This window comes from Panthera leo, chromosome A1, assembly GCF_018350215.1.
Source record: "Panthera leo isolate Ple1 chromosome A1, P.leo_Ple1_pat1.1, whole genome shotgun sequence".
NCBI lineage: Eukaryota > Metazoa > Chordata > Mammalia > Carnivora > Felidae > Panthera > Panthera leo.
The window spans coordinates 212,810,964-212,830,502 of NC_056679.1; the positions used below are offsets into that span (position 1 = coordinate 212,810,964).

At 39.4% G+C, this 19,539-nt stretch overlaps 1 protein-coding gene across 4 annotated transcripts; it reads right to left on the reverse strand.

The window, feature by feature from the left end:
- Positions 1-6,609: 6,609 nt before the first annotated feature.
- On the reverse strand, positions 6,610-18,943 carry SUB1 (SUB1 regulator of transcription). 4 transcript variants are annotated; one of them, XM_042952485.1, is made up of 5 exons: positions 18,838-18,943; positions 16,313-16,385; positions 13,852-13,974; positions 8,874-8,982; positions 6,610-6,942 (listed from the first exon to the last, which is right to left on the reverse strand). In XM_042952485.1, exons 2-5 carry the CDS (start codon positions 16,382-16,384, stop codon positions 6,863-6,865), a joined length of 384 nt encoding a protein of 127 aa, XP_042808419.1. In that variant the 5' UTR covers position 16,385; positions 18,838-18,943; the 3' UTR covers positions 6,610-6,862. The 4 variants fall into 4 exon arrangements, with proteins under 4 accessions (XP_042808419.1, XP_042808429.1, XP_042808438.1 ...); XM_042952495.1 differs by lacking the exon at positions 18,838-18,943 and adding an exon at positions 18,636-18,771; XM_042952504.1 differs by lacking the exon at positions 18,838-18,943 and adding an exon at positions 18,329-18,347.
- Between the last annotated feature and the right edge of the window lie 596 nt (positions 18,944-19,539).

Consider the following 19,539-nt stretch of genomic DNA (forward strand, 5'->3'; position numbering starts at 1 on the left):
ATGTGACTATGTGCTGGGGTGCAAGTGTGGACAACTGCCCTTCCTGCTGCTGCTGCTGGGAATGTGGTTTTAAGAAAATGAGCAAGATTCACTGGGTCAGACACTAATCCAAGTTTATGATGCTGGTGAAAATCAGGGCGACAGTTACTGTCACAGAGTTCACTGCAAAATCAATGAACCAAAAAAAGAATTCTGCCATTGTCCATGGTCTATACCACAGGAACATAGGTAAATTGGTCTCAGGAGTTAGCCAGATGTGGATTCAAATTCTGCTTCTGCCACTTACTGTGTCGCTTTGACCAAATCAACTATTCTCTGGAAACCTCAACTTCCGCTTGTACAGTAAGGAACAAGAGTACCTTCTCATGGTACAGACACTATTAAATGCGAAAATAAATAAAATACCCGCCACTAACCACACTTCTCCACCATGGCACTCAATGGGTGGTTGTTGTTACTAATCTTTACACTGGACAGTTAACTGTAAGGGATGTTTTACATAAACTTAGGAGGTAAACTCAGTGTTTCTTTCTTGAGATAAAATATTTCTAAATAGGAGTCTAACCCAAATTCTTTTCAATACTTCAATTCTTCCAGGAAAGAATTGTAAGTACTCTAGTTTCTTTTCTCCCCCTGGAGACTGCAAGGGTTGGAAAGGTTACAAACCCAGACTTCAATGCATTTTTTAAATCTCTTTCAGAGTCCTCAGACACCAGCCTGAGGGAGGCGGCTTTCTAAAGGAAGAGGCTCACCGAGGGCACTGCTTCTGACATCTCTTCACAGTGAGTAAGTTTCCTTGCTATTTAAAAATTTAAGAACCACTGTTCCAGGACTCTAATGCATTGAAAATGTTCTCAATTGTTTCTGAAAGCTTTCTCTGCCTACTAGTTAATGACTCTAGAATGGGCAAGAAGCATTTTCCCCCATATTCAGAAAAAAACAAGTCTTAGATCAAAAACAGATTTGTGAGTGCTTGGATACCAAAAGACCTTGGTTTCCAAGCAAAGAATTTTAAGGAAAATAAAGCTTCTGAAATTACTTCCCAATTAATAATATAAAGGGTTGGTCTTCAAACCTGACCACCAGGAAGGATTTTTGACCCTGGATCCAGGCTGAAACCCTCAAATTCCTCAAGATCTTCAGATTTCTACTATAAACCTTCCCACCCTTTCACCATTTTGTATCACTCAAGCACGAAGAAATGAAAATGTACTTTCTCCTTTATTATCTTCCAAGGCCAATGATGGTGAAGAGAGGAAAGAGAACTCATGCCTCAAAAATAATAAATGAGGGAGGCCCATGACAGGCCCATGCACCAAGCATGACCGCGGTGGCCCGCACGCACTGCTGGACAAGTTCATGCTCCAAACTTGAGCAGCTGAGCTGGAGTGAAAAGTGAGAACCAGGGGCGCCTGGGTGGCTCAGTCGGTTAAGTATCCAACTTCGGCTCAGGTCAAGATCTCATGGTCTGAGTTTGAGCCCCATGTCGGGCTCTGTGCTGTCACTTCAGAGCCTGGAGCCTGCATTGGCTGCCTCTCTCTGCCCCTCCCCTACTCACGCTCTGTCTCTGTCTCTCAAAAAATAAACGTTAAAAAAAAAAAAAAAAAAGAACCAAAACAATCATATTCATAGCAAAATGGAGTACATACATATTTTTTTCTTTAAAATTATTGAAAGGATTCATGGTTCAGGAAAGCACTTAGGAAGAAGTCACCAGAACCACAAAGGTCAACTTAAACATGCACTGAACACAGCCATACCTAGATGTCACACTGTTTCAGTCACACACAGCCTTCCCTTGACCCCACACCCTTCCACAGCCACCCTCTCATTTCTCCTTACCCTTCACAGCCAAGCTGCTGAGTCTCCACTCCCCATTCACCCAGCCTCAGTCTTCCCTGCCCTGGTCAACACCATCAACACTACCAGTGACCTACAAATTACATCTGCAGAAATGTCAAGGTTGTAAGTCAAGGAAAACCTGAAGAGCCATGTCAGAATGAAGACTAAAGGCACAACTATGAAATGGGTTGGAAGCTTTCTCTATGAAGACCTTATTCCAACAATCAGCAGAATCTGAATGGGCCTCTAGGCGAAGGGCTAAATGGCACACAGAACACGTAATGTATATGCCATTCTTCCAACAACTATGTATTTGGGGAGGGCGGCGAGAGGGAGCTAGAGGAGGAGCTATTAGAAGACGCTGTCTTATTTAGAAGAGGGCCAAACTGGAACTTCACATCGCTTTCCAAGACACATGAGCGACTACATGCACAATTCTAGTGAAATTCTAGCATGGGTGGTAGGAGAAGCACTTTGCACACAGTGTTTTTGTTACCCTGGTATAGATATAGCATCCAACTGAGATTCAGAACACGTGTTTTTCCTAGTAGAGTGAAAGAAAGGAAGTGGCCTAAAATCCTTTCCAAGCTAAAATAAGTCACCCAAAAAGATAAGCTATTTAAATTCAATCAAGAGCCCAAGAGTAAAATGAGAAAGAGTTGTGTATCCCTTTACTTAGAAACAATAGGCCATTGTTAATCTAGGGCTGAAATGGCTGTAAAACCAGGTCTGGGACAGTCTGAACTCTGTAAACGACTTAGGTAAAGCGAGTTGGAGAAAAGTCCTGTGTAGCAAGATCTTCTACTAAGATGGGCTGTCTTGGATGAACTGTTACACAGTAAATAATTCCATATGATTTTTTTTTAAGAGAGAGCATGTGAGCTGGGGAGAGGGACAGAGGAAGAGAGAATCTCAAGCAGACTCCACACTTAGTGTGGAGCCTGAGGTGGGGCTTGATCCCAGAACCCTGGAATCACAACCTGAGCCAAAACCAAGAGTCAGACGCTCAATCAACTGAGCCACCCAGGTGCCCCTTAAACCCATTTTTTAATCCCTTAACTCCCCTTTGAGCTATGCTACAAAACTGCAGTCAGTGACTAACTGCATAAATTCCAAGTACTATTGATTTCTCCTTGACTGGATGGAGTATGTTTTACTAAAGAGCAAATTTACAGTCAATTAGGCGGAGCAAGAAGAGTCATGAGTAGTCTTCCATGATCTTCCTATCACTGTTTAAGTTCCCCTCGACAGAAATCTACACAACGAGATCTCAATACAAAACAAAGCAAAAGCACTAATCAAGAAGGAAAAAAGAGGGGCACCTGGTTAGCTCAGTCAGTTAAGCATCTGACTTTGGCTCAGATCATGATCTTGCCATTCTTGAGTTTGTGCCCCACATTGGGCTCGTTGCTATCAGCGAGGAGCCCACTTCAGATCCTCTCTCTGTCTCCCTCTCTCTCCCTGCCCTTCCCCTGCTCTCTCAAAAATAAGTATTTTTTAAAAAAGAGGGGGGGAGATGCTTTCTAAACAAAAGTGTAAGTTTAAAGTACTCAAAGGAGTCCAGTAGGCAATACAGTTAAGTATACCAAGGAATAATTAGACTGCAAAACATTCATAAAGTTACAAAAAAGGCGGGGAGGAGCACCTGGGTCCGACCCTTGATTTTGGCTCAGGTCTTGATCTCACAGTTCATGAGATCCCCACATTGGGCTCTGTGTGGACAGCCTGGAGCCTACTTGGTATTTTCTCTCTCTTCTCTCACCCTCCCCACCATTTGTGCACTTTCTCAAAATAAATAAACTTTAAAAGAGAGAGAGAGAGAAAGAGAGAGAGAGAGGCTGTGTACACCTCAGTATTTGCATTTTCCCATCTGGATCAGAGAGATGGGAAAAACAGGCCCACTCCACCCCAACCTGCTTGGCCCATCCCGTCCCATCCCAGAGGTCCTCAGAAGATTTAACACGCTAAGGTGAATTCACATTCCAGAAGCATTCACACAGAAAGGCATTCTATTTGTTAACAAAATCCATTCAACAAATAACTAAGCCATTCATCTTTAGGTCTGTGAAACTGGGATGACACATAGGGCACATTTCTTATTTTTATTTCAACATTTAAAATATTCACAGATGGAGTATTGTATTCATTGACTCTCCATGGAAGATGTACCAAACAAAGCATACAGGTTATTCCACAATTACAAAATTACATATTTGTGACTATGTGAATGTTTACCCCTAGTCTTTATCTGGAAAATACCGCTTAAAAAAAGAAAAAAAAACTTTCAAGTTTTTCACTGGATTAATTTCCATAAAAAGTAAATAGCAAAGAATTTTAGGAGACACCAAAATATCAGCCAGTGCTTTTTTAAATTTTCAAACTTTTATAGTGCTCTTCTGACTTTTAAGTGTCAGGAACACCTAAGTAACACCCAATTCTTTCTCTTTTCCCCTCAATAGCCAAGCCAGGATGAACATACTTTTTTTCCTAAGTCTTTTTTCCTATGTAGAAATAGGTACATCACCACAGCAACTTGACTGGCTAATGAGGTAGGAGTATTCTTCAAAAGCATTTAAGAAGCAAAAGAGAATAATCAAATTATTAAGAGTTTTTCTTTTTTAGTGGTTTTCTTTAAAACACCAAGGGCATTGGAAATTGGTCAAATGCCACTCATACTTTAAAAGACAAAGAGGGAAAACCCCATTAGAAACACCCTGCTACAACTACACTCGGATCTGGCATTAATTAAATCCATTCTGGCATCACGAAGTAAGAAACTGCTGTCTCAAAATGCCAAGCTTTCTTCCTGGAAGAAACCTTACCAGGAAGAGAAGTTTAAACAGAAAACATCAGTCCCCTATCTTCTCTTTTCAGTACAGTTAATTGCTCTCTTCTTTTAAACCCAGTTCTCGTTTCCTGCACCCAAAAAAAGACAAATAATGTCTGTGTATTGCATATCCAGTAGTAGATTTAAATGAATTTAGCAGTCAACCTATCAAATTCTGCCAGGGAAACTCTCCTTACATGAAGGTTTTAATGACCTAATGCTATTCAGCTACAAAATGCCTAGGTAGTAGATTTCAGCACCACCTCTGTATCAGCAGATTGGTTCAAAATGCACATGGCACCCTGAATTCATACATACCTAGGAAATCTACCCATTACTCCTTCAACTACACCGAAATCAAAGCTCTGTGTTCTAACTACCCTTTCTTGTATACATATCTAGGAATACTTTATAAATTCACCCAATTAAGTTAATAGAACACATTTATATTCCCAAATAAGGGGAAGTTATCAATCAAGCATGATTTGTCTAAAATACCATTTTGAACACTTTTGGTACCTATTATTTGGATGCTAAAATACCAGAAGAGAGGATTTACTTCCCCAATTATGCACCTATTAGGGCTACTGCTAAAAACACTAAAAAATCATCTAAAAAATGTAAAAACAGACTTAGAACAGCTGCCAGAAAAAAAATTTAGTAACTGTATGTGTCCTGGCAGCTGGTTTTGAAATCAAGTCCTTGACAATTCTACTATAAAATGTTTTAGATGCGGTAATCAAAGTTGGTATAATAGTGCAACTCTCTGATATGGCAGTAAACCATTTAAGATTAGCTACCAAAAATACGTAATTTGTTAACAAGAATTTTTCACGTCTTTAAACGTTTCTTTTACCATTCCATTTAGAACTGTGTCCTATCAATGTGATCAAAATATCACGTGTTATCATTTAGCGTGAAGAGAATTCCTTCCTCTTCACTGCCACCTTCTTCAATTTCAGTTATAGCTCCTTTACATTCTTTACCTAAGGCACACCATGCCCTATTTATTGCTGCAAAGCCCCTGAAATTTGTGCCTCAATCTGGATCTGCTTTATCACTATGGTTCAGGGAAAATCACTTCAGAGTACCTGCTAAAACTTAACATTAAGTCTAGAATACTACTATCCGAGAGAGAAAACTGCAAAAGAACCAAGCCTACTAAGAAAAGGCCAGTAAGAATATGCTCTATCTACTCTTTCCTCCAAAAACTGACCACATTAGTATGACAGTAAAGCTCAGTGAGATCTCTGGCTATATATATACACTCCATGTTACAAAATAAAATGTTAGGCCAATAAGCTTTCACAATTTTTATTAAATCCTAATCTAATATAACAGTATCTGATTTTATAGACATCATCCCATGGTGAACATGTTTAATAAGTGAAAGCAAATCAGACATCTAAGTCACTATTCTCTGCAGACTAAGCAGTAAGGTAACTACACAGAACGCTACAGGTAACGACATACACTTACTTGTTCAGTTTTCATACAAGCCATGTTTTTTATCAAACTATATCTCCTAATATTTAATACAGTAGAATTAGTGATTGTAGCTCTCATATAATATTTTAATTACAAGTACCTTATTGAGATAACTAACATTTTGACAGTTTCACTGACTTTCCAAATTAGAATATATTCAAGAAAAAGAGCAAAAAGTGAAATGAAAACTGAACATGACAAGTTACTAAAGGAAAATGAAGTAATAAAAAAAGGGAAAGTGAAGTATCACTGGGGTGGAAAAATACAAGAAGTCTAGACATTGGGCTGGAAGAAAACAGATCAACTATGGATTTCACAAGTCAGAGTTTATAAATCCAATGCAATACAAATCCTTTTGAATGTAAAAGCCAAGTTGAAATTAACAGGTCTATAAACTGTTACTTTTGGCCTTAAACAGTACCAACTCCTTTGATCAAAAAAGGCCACAACAGTTAAGATTGTATTACTTGATTTTATTTTACACTAGGTGGCGGGCACAAAGCAATCCTCCTTAATAAAGTTGACAATTAGCTTCACTCAGAACATTTTTAATAATGCACATTAAAAAAAAATGTATTCATCTTACAAATTGTTCTGCAATCCAAATATACAATAGCTTGGAAAACAACGTTTAGAAAACAAAAGCCAATGTAAAAAGACAGATTAAAACAACTAGAACAGTACAGGTTTTATATGGCTCTGATTTTACAGTTTTCTTACTGCATCATCAATGTCAGAAATCTGTTCCTTCAGCTGGCTCCATTGCTCAGGATTTAAAGAAATACCTAAAACAAAGTTTTAAAAATTAAAAGTTGAAACTCTATTTATGCTTTCTTGATGATTTTCATACTTACAACTAAAATACTGCTTTATCAACAGCTGTCACTTTGAAAGGCACAATGGAACCATACCAAGAGTCAAATCTCTTAATTTGTTAATTACATATTCATAACAATTACCTGAACCAAGACCAGTCTTATATCTAGTTTTACTTCCAACACTGTATCCTGCACAATACTTACTATACCCTGTGAGAACAAATGATTTGAAGATGCATCTCACAAGCTAATTTGCTAGTTTGTAAACTAGCAGGCTAAGTGGCCAGGTCCAGATTTCGTATGTGACACTCCATTTCTATATCCAGTTGGTTCCAACATTTGCTCAAATTTTTACAGGAACTCAAGGTGAATGACTTTGTGCTGAGTTATTCCAGAAACCTTCATTTCACTTTGGAAAAATTCCTGGGACGTGACCCACACAGGACTTCTCAGAATGTACGTACTGATTAAAAATGCATTCTGCAATCATGCTGTCAGGGTTCTATCACTGCCTCCCAATCACTAATGTCACCTTAAAAAACTGTCATTACCTCTGAGTCTCGGTCTCACCAGTAAAATGGTATTTACACCTCAAAGGGGTGTTGAGAACCAATACATTAGTTAATCTGAATAAAAAGCTAAGTGTATCACATGACACATAAGTGAACACTTAAAATGTTAGTTAATAACATGTCTTTTCTATTTAAGATGTAAGACTATGAACAGAAAGTATTTTGAACTTGGAACTTCCAATGTTCTAATACTTGACCCATGTAAATAGAGAAATAAACTAGAATTGGAAGAATGAGTGTATTTTTCAGAAAACTGCTGGGAGGCCATGAAATTGTGAGGAAGGCAGAAGAACATAATGCATCAACACCTTGGAAAGACTTTAAGCTGATCAAATTATTTCAGTAAATGTTTGCAGAAACAAGAAATGTGGCATTGCCCACAATGAAAAAACCTGAATGAGGCAGAAAACGACCTGAACAAGAAAATGTTAAAGGGTATGAAAACAAACGTTAGGTTTAGTAAACCCAAAACCCACATGAAGCAAACAAGCAGTACCTTCAAAATGACAAACAGGCAGAGTAGAAGATAAAGAGGCCTTTATTATTAGCTAAGGATCAACCTAAAGCAGCTAACTACCAAAATATAGGAATTTATGCTAATCCATAAATGTTCTCTAGCTATAAATCTGGTGAAAAAATCCAGTATGCTTCTATGATGCTGATATGCTTGGGATGGGATGCAGCATAAATGGAAAGAGGACAAAGACCCAGTAAAAGGATCCCACCCACCCCCCCACCCCGTTAAAGAATATCCTTTAGAAGATGAACCAAAAGGAAACACTATAAACCAGAATTTTTCATTCCAATTTTTACAACTTCTCAGATAGTGCCTACTACTTAAGAATTCAGATAAACTTTTTTTTTTTTTTTTAAAGTTACACCCAAGCAAGGGCACATGGGCGGCTCAGTCGATTAAGCATCCAACTTCACAGGTCATGATCTTGCAGTTTGAGAGTTCGAGCCCCGCATCAGGCTCTCTGCTGTCAGCACGGATCCCATTTTGGATCCTCTGTCTCCCTCTCTCTCTGCCCCTCCCCCACTCAAAAATAAACAAACATTAAAAAAAAAAAAAAAATAGCCAAACAAATTAGCAGCCAAATGAAATGATATTAGGGGTATTCTTTCTTCTGGGTTTTATTCCAACAATTATTTAAGACAGGTGACTGAAGGAAGTGTCATGTCCAAAAAGACTACAGAACACTCAACTGAATGAAGATCCTCCCAATGCACTGCAAACATTATTTCAATTTCAAGTAAGATACGTTACTTAGATAATTTTTAGTTCAGTCCTAATATCAGGACCAAATTCGGGAAATTAAATCTCACCTTTTCTTCCTGGTTTCATTTCACCTTCCGGATCCATCCAATATTCTCTAATATCAATTAGGACTTTCCCTTTAAAGTCTCGAACACTGACATACCTCATTTTCCCAATCTGCCAAAGAAAAAAAAACATAGAAGGGTATTCAAGAGTGATGTCCATATTTATATTTACTACTATTCTGAATATCGAAACTACAACCAAAGGAAATGTCACTGAAAAAATCTTTCTTAAAAAGACGGAATTAAATGAAGCACATCTGACCCTTCCAATCATTTTCACATTAAAGGAATCATTAGTAAAACAGAGGAACACTATGGAAAATGGTATGGAGATGCCTCAAAAAAATTAAAAACAGAACTAATACATGATCTAGCAATGATCCAGGAGCCACACTTCTGGGTGTGTACCTAAAAGAAATAAAAGCAAGGTCTTGAGAAGATATTTATTTGTACCCCCATGTTCACAGCAGCATTACTCACAGCACCCCAAAGATGGAGGCAACCTAAATGTTGACATAAACAAAATGTGTTATATACATACAATGGAATATTAGCCTTAAAAAAAGGAAATCCTAGGGGCACCTGGGTGGCTCAGTCAGTTAAGTGTCTGACTCTTGATTTCGACTCAGATCATGATCTCGTGGTTTGTGGGATCAAGCCCCACATCAGGCTCCACGCTGACAGCACGGAGCCTGCTTGGGATTCTCTCTCCCTCTCTCTCTCTCAAAATAAATAGACAAACATTAAAAAAAAAAAGATTTTCTCTCCCTCTGCCCTTCCCTGCTCACACTCTCATAAATAAATAAATAAATAAACAAACAAACAAACAAGAAATCCTGTCACATGCTACAACACAGATGAACCTTGCTGACATATGCTAAGTGAAAGAAACCACTCATAGAAAGATACATACTATATGATTCCACTTATAAGAAATGCCTAGACTAGTCAGATTCAGAGAGACAAAAAGTAGAATGGTGGTTATCAGGGCCTGGGGAGGGGGTAAAGGGGAGTTGTTATTTAAGTTTTGCAAAATGAAAAGTTCTGGAGATCTGTTTCACAATAATATAAACATACTTAACACTACTGTATGCTTAAAAATGGTTAAAATAGCAAATTCTATGTAAAGTGTTTTTGATTTTTTACCACAATAAAAATCATTAGAAAGCAAAGTTTTGCAGTACAAACTACAACCAGTAGGAATCCATAGACTCCACCAGCAATACACCATTCTAAGAATCCAGAGATCCGGTCAATAGTAACATGAGAAAGCTTTTCCTTTTAGACATTCATTTCAAATAACATCTTTAATACACTTCACCCATAGTCTCAAAGTAAGAACTTAAAACTACCCACAGAAAACTATTTTTCAAAAACCTTACACTGTGCTTAACAAACTACAAAGGAAAACAATTTACTCAAAGTGTCTGTAAGCACTTTCCAGGATGTCTTACACTGCTGTAATATACTATCTAGCACTTAAACTAAGAAGTCACACTTTCTGATCAAAACTTTTAACACCTGCCCATCTCTTACTCATTCTGAAACTACTCTTCAGGCTTACTGACTAAAAACCAGCTATGATTTTTGTGCTTACATCAACATGTAAAGATCTGGGGTTCGGTTATGCTCCTTTCCCTTCGAACCAGGGCCCCTTGATTATTAAATAATCCTTTTCACGGGGATACAAGTTATTACTGGAGTAGAATCACAGCTGTGCTGACCCAGTACATATTAATGGCTTCCATCTTGCCTATGTCCTTTTAGACTGCTTTTTCTGGTCTCAGCTAGGTCTTGTGCATTTTCCTTTAGTTTTCCATTTTCAGGTTACGTTTCTTGTCCTGCTGGTATACCCCTAATTCCAGGGCATGCCCCATGCTTTATGGAGAAATGAAGTGCACTGGGTACGGGTTAAGTGCCTTCAAATCTTTCTTCTCTGCACTCACATCATATCAGTTAACTTTCTTTACTTTTTCTATCCCGTTTCTTTCATACACGTTCTTTCCCATTTCACTGGCTTCATACCTACCATTTCCTAACATGCTCATTCCCCTCTTCTAGAAAACATTTTCCCTAACCTGCATTTTGTAAACTTTCTCCGTGTTTCCCTCTTCCATTTATTGCTAAATTTTGAAAGGAGAGGAATACTGTTTCTACTAATTAAATTCCCACTGCCTACACTAAATTAGTCACCAGTGATCTTATGGTCACTTTTAATGGCTTATTTTTTAGTCAGTCTTCTTGAAACCCCCTAGTGCCTATCATACTGGGTTCTTAGTAAACTGTTTTATTGGATAAATTAGATAAGGCCAGAATAATTCTCGTAGTGGAACTGTTCGCTGGGACTTACAATACTGATTTAATAACTCTAAGAATATCTCCATGGGGGGGAGAAATTAGTTCAACCTCTATCTCACACCATACACAGAAAAACTAAACTAATTCTACATGGATCACAGACCTAAACGTGAGGGTTAAAACTATAAAAGTTCTAGGAAAAAAAAAATTTCAAATAAAATATTAATAAAATTGTCAAACCATTATTGTAAGTAAAAATGAAGTTCTCATTTTTTATTTATATAACCAATGTACTCTACTGTGCTCTTAAGCCAATTAAAATTCAGTATTATCACCAAAATATTTTTCTATGGCCAAATTACCATTTCAAAGAAAAACCTATAACAGCAACAAAATTAAAGATTATCTTGTAGAATGCCTGTCACTACTAAGGTCTGTGAAAAGTCACTTTGAAAATAAAATATATAGTTCCTCCTAGAGAAACCAAGAGGCGCTTTCAAAAGAGTGAGGAATCTTACAGCTTTATGAGGCTCAGGAAGCTTTCCAAATGAGGTTTTAAAAACTGAACCCACTTTTTTTGATGAGATAACCACCCCCTAAAAATAGATGTGGTTTTCCCCAAACTGCTCTAACATAATAAAATCTCTAAATGTGGATCCTGTTTCTTCAAAAGACAAGATAAAATCCATTAAAATGCTACAGATGTTTTCATTAAACAGACAAAGGCAGGCAAACGGTAAACAAGAACTGATCAGAGAAAGCCCAAGATAGATAGTTGCCCAAATCCTCGAAAGTTTTTACCTCTATTGCAAACATTAAGTTAAAATATTCCAATGCAGCATTTCATTCTCCACAAGAAGAAAGTCCATTCTCTACAAGAAGGTCTATGAAAGGACGGGATGCTTCTCTTGCAGATTCCACATTTCATTCTGACCCTTAAGGAAACTTCCCACAGCACTTAGAATAAAACTCAAAGAGTGCAAGACCTGGTCCTTCACCCTCGTTACCAACCAGATCTATCTACATTCTCAACCAGGTTTCCTAGGCTCCAGCCACAGAATATTTGCACAAGCCTCTCTACTTTAGAAAGGATTCCCTCTCTCATATATTTCATGACTGGCTCCTCCTTTATGTCTTAAGCTTCAAATGTCACTTCTTTAGAGAGAGATTCCCAGAGCACCTTCTCTCTCATAATAACCTACCCTTTTATTTCTCAGCCCTTAACATAACTTATATACATACATATACATATATATGTATGTTTATTAGTATAATATTTATCCCTATAAATTCCACAAAACCAGAGACCATGTCTACTGGGACCATTACTGCTTACCCAGAACTTAGCAAGGCCTGATGTACAGGAGGCATTCAAAAAAACAAACAAAAAACAGCATTCAAACTTAAAGAAATGAGGGCCCTTTCATAATTCTTCCTTACATATACTGACTTATGTTTTCTATCAAAGTAGTCTGCTCCCCTAAGCTATAGGCAAATCAGAAGACTAAAACCTATAACTAATCCATCTGCATTTTGTCTAAATTTTTAATATTTTTTAACAAAAAATGTATACATTTAAGGTGTACCACATGAAGATGTGATCTATTCATAGTGAAATGATTACTAGTCAAGATAATTAACATATTTCAGTTACCATTTTCTGTGTGATCAGTGCACCTGAAACCTCTTTTAGCATATTCCATATTCAATACAGTAGTAAGTATAACCATCATGTGTCTATTTTCATCCACACACATAACTAGGCAAAAAGTGAGTAAAAATATCCAACTTCTATTTTCCTATTCTAACCTTAATCCTGGCACTGTCTTTCAAGGCCATCAGTAAATTCAAAATATATACCTATTTTACCTGTAAAGAACTTATCAAAGTCAACACCCAAACAATAAATAATCCAGTGAAGCAATGGGCAGAAGACACGAATAGACATTTCTCCAAAGAAGAACCAGATGGTTAACAGACACATGCAAAGATGCTCCACATCACTCATCATCAGGGAAATACAAATCAAAACCACAATGAGATACCACCTCACACCGGTCAGAATGGCTAAAATTAACAACTCAAGGATGCCTGGGTGGCTCAGTTGGTTAAGTGTTCGACTCTTGGTTTCAGCTTGGGTCATGACCTCACAGGTTCATGACATCAAGCCCTGCATTCAAACTGCTTCCTAAATGTGCAGTTCTCAATCTGTTTCTGAATGCCTAGAACTTTAAAATCTTTTTTTTTTCAATGTTTATTTTTTGGGGGGGGGGGGGGGGAGGGAGGGAGGGAGGGAGGGAGAGGGAGAGGGAGAGAGAAAATCTGAAGCAGGCTCCAGACTCTGAGCTGTCAGCACAGACGCGGGGCTCAAACTCATGAACTGTGAGATCATGACCTGAGCTGAAGTCAGACGCTTAACCAACTGAGCCACCCAGGAGCCCCTGGATGTCTATAATTTTAAATTCACTGTTTTACACTTAGCCAAACCACAAGTTTCTAGACTTTAACAATAATCTAGCAGCATATAAATTACTTTCATTTCTACAAACTTGCTCTTACATTTCAACGAATATAAGATGATTATAAGAAACATTAAAAATTATTATGCAGGATCAGATTATAGTACTTTCAACATTCATCAGATCAAGCCAGATAATAATTCCTCTGGATCTAAGGAAATTACCTGAAACATGTTATCATCTCTGCTGCTGCTACTCTGCTTAGAGGATGACAGGGCTCTTGAAGTCTCACCGGTCTTTTGCTTCTTTACAGGTTTTTCTGGAGTAACCTGCTTTTTCCGCTTTAACTTGAAAGAAAAACAAGAATAATGGTTAAAATCTGCATACATAAGAATAAAACACATTTCAGGTTCAAACACTTCCTGACTCCTTAGGACTTAAACGATCAGAGGACTACATTTATTCATTAAAAAAAGAATCCTAAAAACACACACAGGCAAGTTTCACTTGACAAGAGAACTATGGAATTAACCTAATATCTAACACAGTGTCTTCAAAATGTGTTCCCAAGAGCCCAAAAGTCACTTCAGGCATCAAAGAGGTAATAACCAGAGAAACAACTCTTTGATAGACCAGATACGCACATCAGATTTCTCTGGGAAGAGAATAAACTTTTAGAAACCACGAGTCTATTAAAGTTAGTCAGCTACTAATTTTTTTTACAAAGGAAATATATTAATTCGTAAGAATACAACCAACTTATTCCAATCTAGGATATGTTATTCATGCGCTGCCTATTCCAAAAGGGACTTAAATTGACTTTGAAAATTATGAGTACATGTAGCACCTGGGTAGCTCAGTCAGTTAAAGCATCTGACTCTTGATTTCAGCTCAGGCCATGATCTCACATTTCATGGGATCGAGCCCCGAGATGGGTTCCACGCTGAGCATGGAGACTGCTCGGGATTCTCTCTCTCCCTCTCTCTGCCCCTCCCCTGCTCATGCACATATGTGCGCACTCTCTCTCTCAAAATAAACAAATAAATAAGCTTTTAAAAAAAAGAAAGAAAAATTTATGAGTACACAAACCTAAGAAAGCTATTTCGTACTGAGCATTAGAAGTCAACAATTCAAGAACTTCCTCATCAGAAAAAAAAATCACCAAAGGTGGACAGCAATGTGCTTAGACTACTATTCAAAATCAAAACAACGTTTTAAATTAAACAGCATTATTGTAAAAACTTTTTATATAGCCTGGTTCTTAAAATGAGCTAACGCCTATGAAAACTAGTGGAGTTCCCAACCTAAACAGCAGAGGGCAGTCGTGTTCCTTTTAGTGGAAAGTACAAACTGACTTGTTGTCTTACTAAATTAGATGAAACTAGATAAAATATAATGTTACGTATGCATATAACTGAAAAAGTGAATTCATTTAATTTTTTTTAAGCTTATTTCTAAGAGCGCATGAGCGGGAAGGAGCAGAGATGGAGACACAGAATCTGAAGCAGGCTCCAGGCTCCAAGCGGTCAGCACAGAGCGCAACCAACGGCTCGAACCCTGCGAGATCACAACCTGAGCCGAAGTTGGACACTCAACTGAGCCACCCAGGTGCCCCAAAAGTGAATGTATTTAATTTAAGTGCTTACAGGATTAAGAATACTATTTGGGACAAATGGCAAATATCAATTCAGCTCAATAAGCAGAAAGTGATTATTCTTTGTATCAGGGTCTGGATACTCCCCAGGGATTGGCACATGCCCGGCACATAAACACTCAATAAAAATTTGCTAAATGAACATAATCAAATGCCATACCAAATGCAAATAAGAATTTAAGACATATTTCCTTCTGCAGTACAGCTATGTATGCTCTTTGAGGCTTCATTTCAACCTTTACGTGATATATTCTTTATTTCCCTAAAGATCCATCTTCTCCAAGATTCTCCCATAAGCTCTTTTAACTAACACTGTCAACTAAACTCAGAGACATAATTATGTAAGCTTCTAGGAAATAAAAAGTTCTGCATGGAAGGAAGCTCGGACTACAATGTGAGCTGCTCAGGTAAGCAGAATGCACAGCTTCCAGCACAGGTGTCAACTAATGTAGAAAAAGCCTGTTGTCAAAATGGGTTATTTCACGTTAGCTTTGCTGGGTGTTGATTTCACTAAAAGGAGGAGACCAGAGTAAATAACATTCTAACTTAACATGTACCAAGCCTACATTTGAAGTAATCCTAGTGGGCTGGATAAACATCAGTGGCCAAGGACACTGTCAAAATTGACACCTGCATTCAGAGTTGAGGTAATTTAGTTCAACTACAACACACAATACCTACAGATTAGGCAGATTTCCAAATAAAGCAAATAGCGGCTTTGGCCTATTTCTAATGCTATTCCCCCTAGGGAATAAAGTGGTGGTTCTGCAGAGTTAGTGTTCCTAGAAGTCCTCAATGGGAGACTTGTTCAGGTCCAAACACTTGCTCAAGTCTGATTTAGGGGCCAGGAGTGTGCATGAACAAGTACCCTAGGCACTTTGGTCAAGTGGTCCCAGAACCATTTGCACTTTCAGAAACACCCGTCCAAGCTCTCTTTTTACGATTCTGATATGCCTTGCTGTCCTATAGAACTGGATGTGGGCAATACTGCTGAATTAAGTATCACAGAAATGACTTGCATTAATAGTCACCTTTTTGTCAACCTCACTGTCAGAATCACTGCCGGAAGAGCTTGAAGAAACAAGTTCCTTTGACTTAGGCATTCTGCAAGACAAATACATTATATAATTAACAAATTATTCGATTACCTCCAGCTTAATCTCTCCCAAGCAAAAATTTAAGAAGTTCCATGGTTCTATCATTTTGTGGTACTGGAATTGTGACGCGAAGCACAATGCTAGAAGTTATACTCTTAATCTATGCTATTCTGAGTTGAAAATAACACCCAGAACCCAGCAAGGAGAAAGAAGTAAAATGTCACACACCTCTCATACTCCTACACCTCTTTCTCAAAGCCACTGGGTCTTTTTATACTGCATTTTAGAGAGGTTAGAGGTTTATGGGTAGGATAAATTGCAAGAAGGCAGGTGACAGCAATCTGCTAAAACCAGGAAGTAGGAGTATCCTCAATACGGCTTTATATTTCTCACTCATGAGATCTAACAGAATTATCCACCCAACATGGAGAAGAGCTGCACTATACAGATGTCAATAGCTAATTCACTCGCCAGTATAATCCTATTTTTTCACATTTTGTGTATGTCCTTCATGCTCTCTGGCTTTTTGACCATGCCCTCAAAATAACAAGCACCTATTCAGAGTTCACAAAGTTATACGTAATTTTTACAATTCATTACATTTTACACTGATTTTTTTCTCTGGAATATAACTAAATTCTGAAGAATCTGCTTATGGGAGGGGCAACACCTTTTCTCAAATCCCTACTATGGCCCTAGTTCCCCAGAGGTATATACATAGGCCAATCCCTTGCTTTCAAGTGGAGGTTTACTGAGCACAGCCAGACAGAGGGCCTTGTTTCTCTACTTTTGCAGTGATTAAAAAAAAAAAGAAAGAAAAGAAAAAAAAGCTAAAGCCCAAATTTCAAGGAATTCCAAGGCATGCTGTACTTCTTTTCAAGGCACTTTATAAAACCAAGTGGTAAACCACTTATTAAAAAATCTTTTGCTTTCTATCCAAAAAGGATGGGTCCTATTAATTTTTGTATAACCTAAAGGCCCCAATATATACAACAAAGTCTGTTAAATGTTGAATAAAGGAAAAAAGACCTCATTTCCTCCTCAAAATATCATAATCAAGCTCTCTAGACTAAACCTGTCTCTACACTGACATTGAATGTATTCCACAATAGGAGGTCAAGGTAAAAGAAGTGGGCCATCCATTCCAATTCTAGCCACTAATTTCAAAAAGCTCAAACAAACCCAACTGGTAATTTCCTGATGAGAAGAGGAAACTCAGGTGGAACCAACAAGGTTCTGAACCATGTTTTATGTACTAATCCTGTTACTGCCTCCATTTTACATCCTAAACTCCAAAATCAATTTAAGTTTTTTTTTATGCTAGCAGCTAATAATGACAAGAAACATTTTTTTAAAGGTAATTAAATTGAACATAACCTATTTTTTCACTTTGAAATAATCAAGCATAACTATACGGTCTATTAATAAAAGCTGCGGGGGGGGGGGAGGGGGAGGGCTAAGATCATTTCAAAGAATGACCTCGTAATTAATCCAAATTAGAAGCCCATTCAACAAAAAAACAAGATAATGGTAACTAAGGCCACTTTGAACTTTTGACAAAATATATTTTTACGTAAAAAAAAGGCAGGCTAGTAATTCAGGCAGGTGGTATTAAAATGCTAGTGTAGAATATATACAAAACGCAACTGAAAAAACGAATCTTCATTCTCTGATGATGGCGTGGAGGACTAGAAAAGACGAGGTGAAAATAAACGTAGACTAAAAGGCACACGAATTCGGTACTACACGAGGGTGATGAGCACCAACACGGGGAAAGGGGGTTGCGCGACACCAGGAAACTGCTGGAACCCTGGGGCTGGCAACGGCTGGGGCGGGGGGAGACAGGTTGGTCGGAGGGGGCGTGGGAGGCGGCGAAGTGCGGAGGAGACCGTATGGGAAGAGGAGGGACTTGCACCAAGCGCCATTTTCTTCTCTCGAAGCATTACCTACCCCCAGCATACCAGTCGTCCTTCCCCCGCAGCCCTCCTCCGACGGGGTCCGCTCTCTCCCTCCCCTAGACAGCCCCCCCCCCACCCTGGGAGTCACGGTGAGAGCCCCAGCAAAGCCTTGAGGAAAAGCAGGCTCCGCACGCGCCCCCGCTGTGGCCCGGGCCGCCGCTGCATTGTCCCGGGGGCGCCCCGGCCCCCTCCCCAAAGCTCCCCGCCCCCCGCCCGGCCGCACCCCGCCGCCCGGGGCCGCAGCTCTCGCCGCGCCCGAGCCATTCCCGGGAGCCAGCTTCTGGCGCGGAATGGCCTACAGCGCATGGGGCGCAGGGTCGGCGAAGGAGGAGGTCCAGGGAGGCCAAGGCGGGGAAAGGGGAGGTCTGGCAGCGCCGCCATTTCCCGCGGCCGTCGCCGGCGAGCGGTGTAGAGGCCGCAAACGGCTCGCGGCCCCGCCGGGAGGGTGGGGATCGGCCGGGCAGGGACTCGAAGGGTGGGGGCGGGGCCCCCAACACTCACGCTCCGCTCTTGCAGCCGAACAGCCCTCTGCTCGCTCGCTTGCAACTGACAGAGAACCGGAAGTGACGAAAGCGAGGAGCTGCCGGCCCCGCCCCTCTGGGACTGCGTACACGTGATGGGGCGTGGCTTCCTCGCCGAAACCAACAGCGAGACCCTTTCCAGGGCCTTAAAGGGACCGTCCTCGTGCTGAGCCAGTGCCTTGAAAGTGAAATGCAGCGGAGATTGAGCCTGACCTGTGAGTGTGAATGAGGGCACGAATAAAACACGAATGACAACCATCGAACTTTGCCCTTAATTCCATAAGTGTTTCTTGTACTAAAGTGAAGTGTCCATACTGAATAAGCCCATTTTCCCACAAACGGTCCTTACCCCACCCCCCCTACCTTCCGCAGTTTTTCGCTGGTAAAATCCAAAGGAAGGAAACCAAAGTGTCACACATTTAATTCTGGAAAGTGCAAGAAATCTTTACAGAAGTCCTTGGCCACACTTATCCTTAAACTGAAGTCTTGGAGGTAGTTCACGGAAGACAGGAGAAATCCATATTACAAGCAGGAACATGGCCAATAGATTTACAGTTAATAAATGCCTGCTATAGCCAAGAATATATATAGGGGTGCCTGGGTGGCTCAGTTGGTTAAGAGCCTGACTCATGATTTCAGATCAGGTCATGATCTCACAGTTGATGAGTTCCAGCCCCCATTG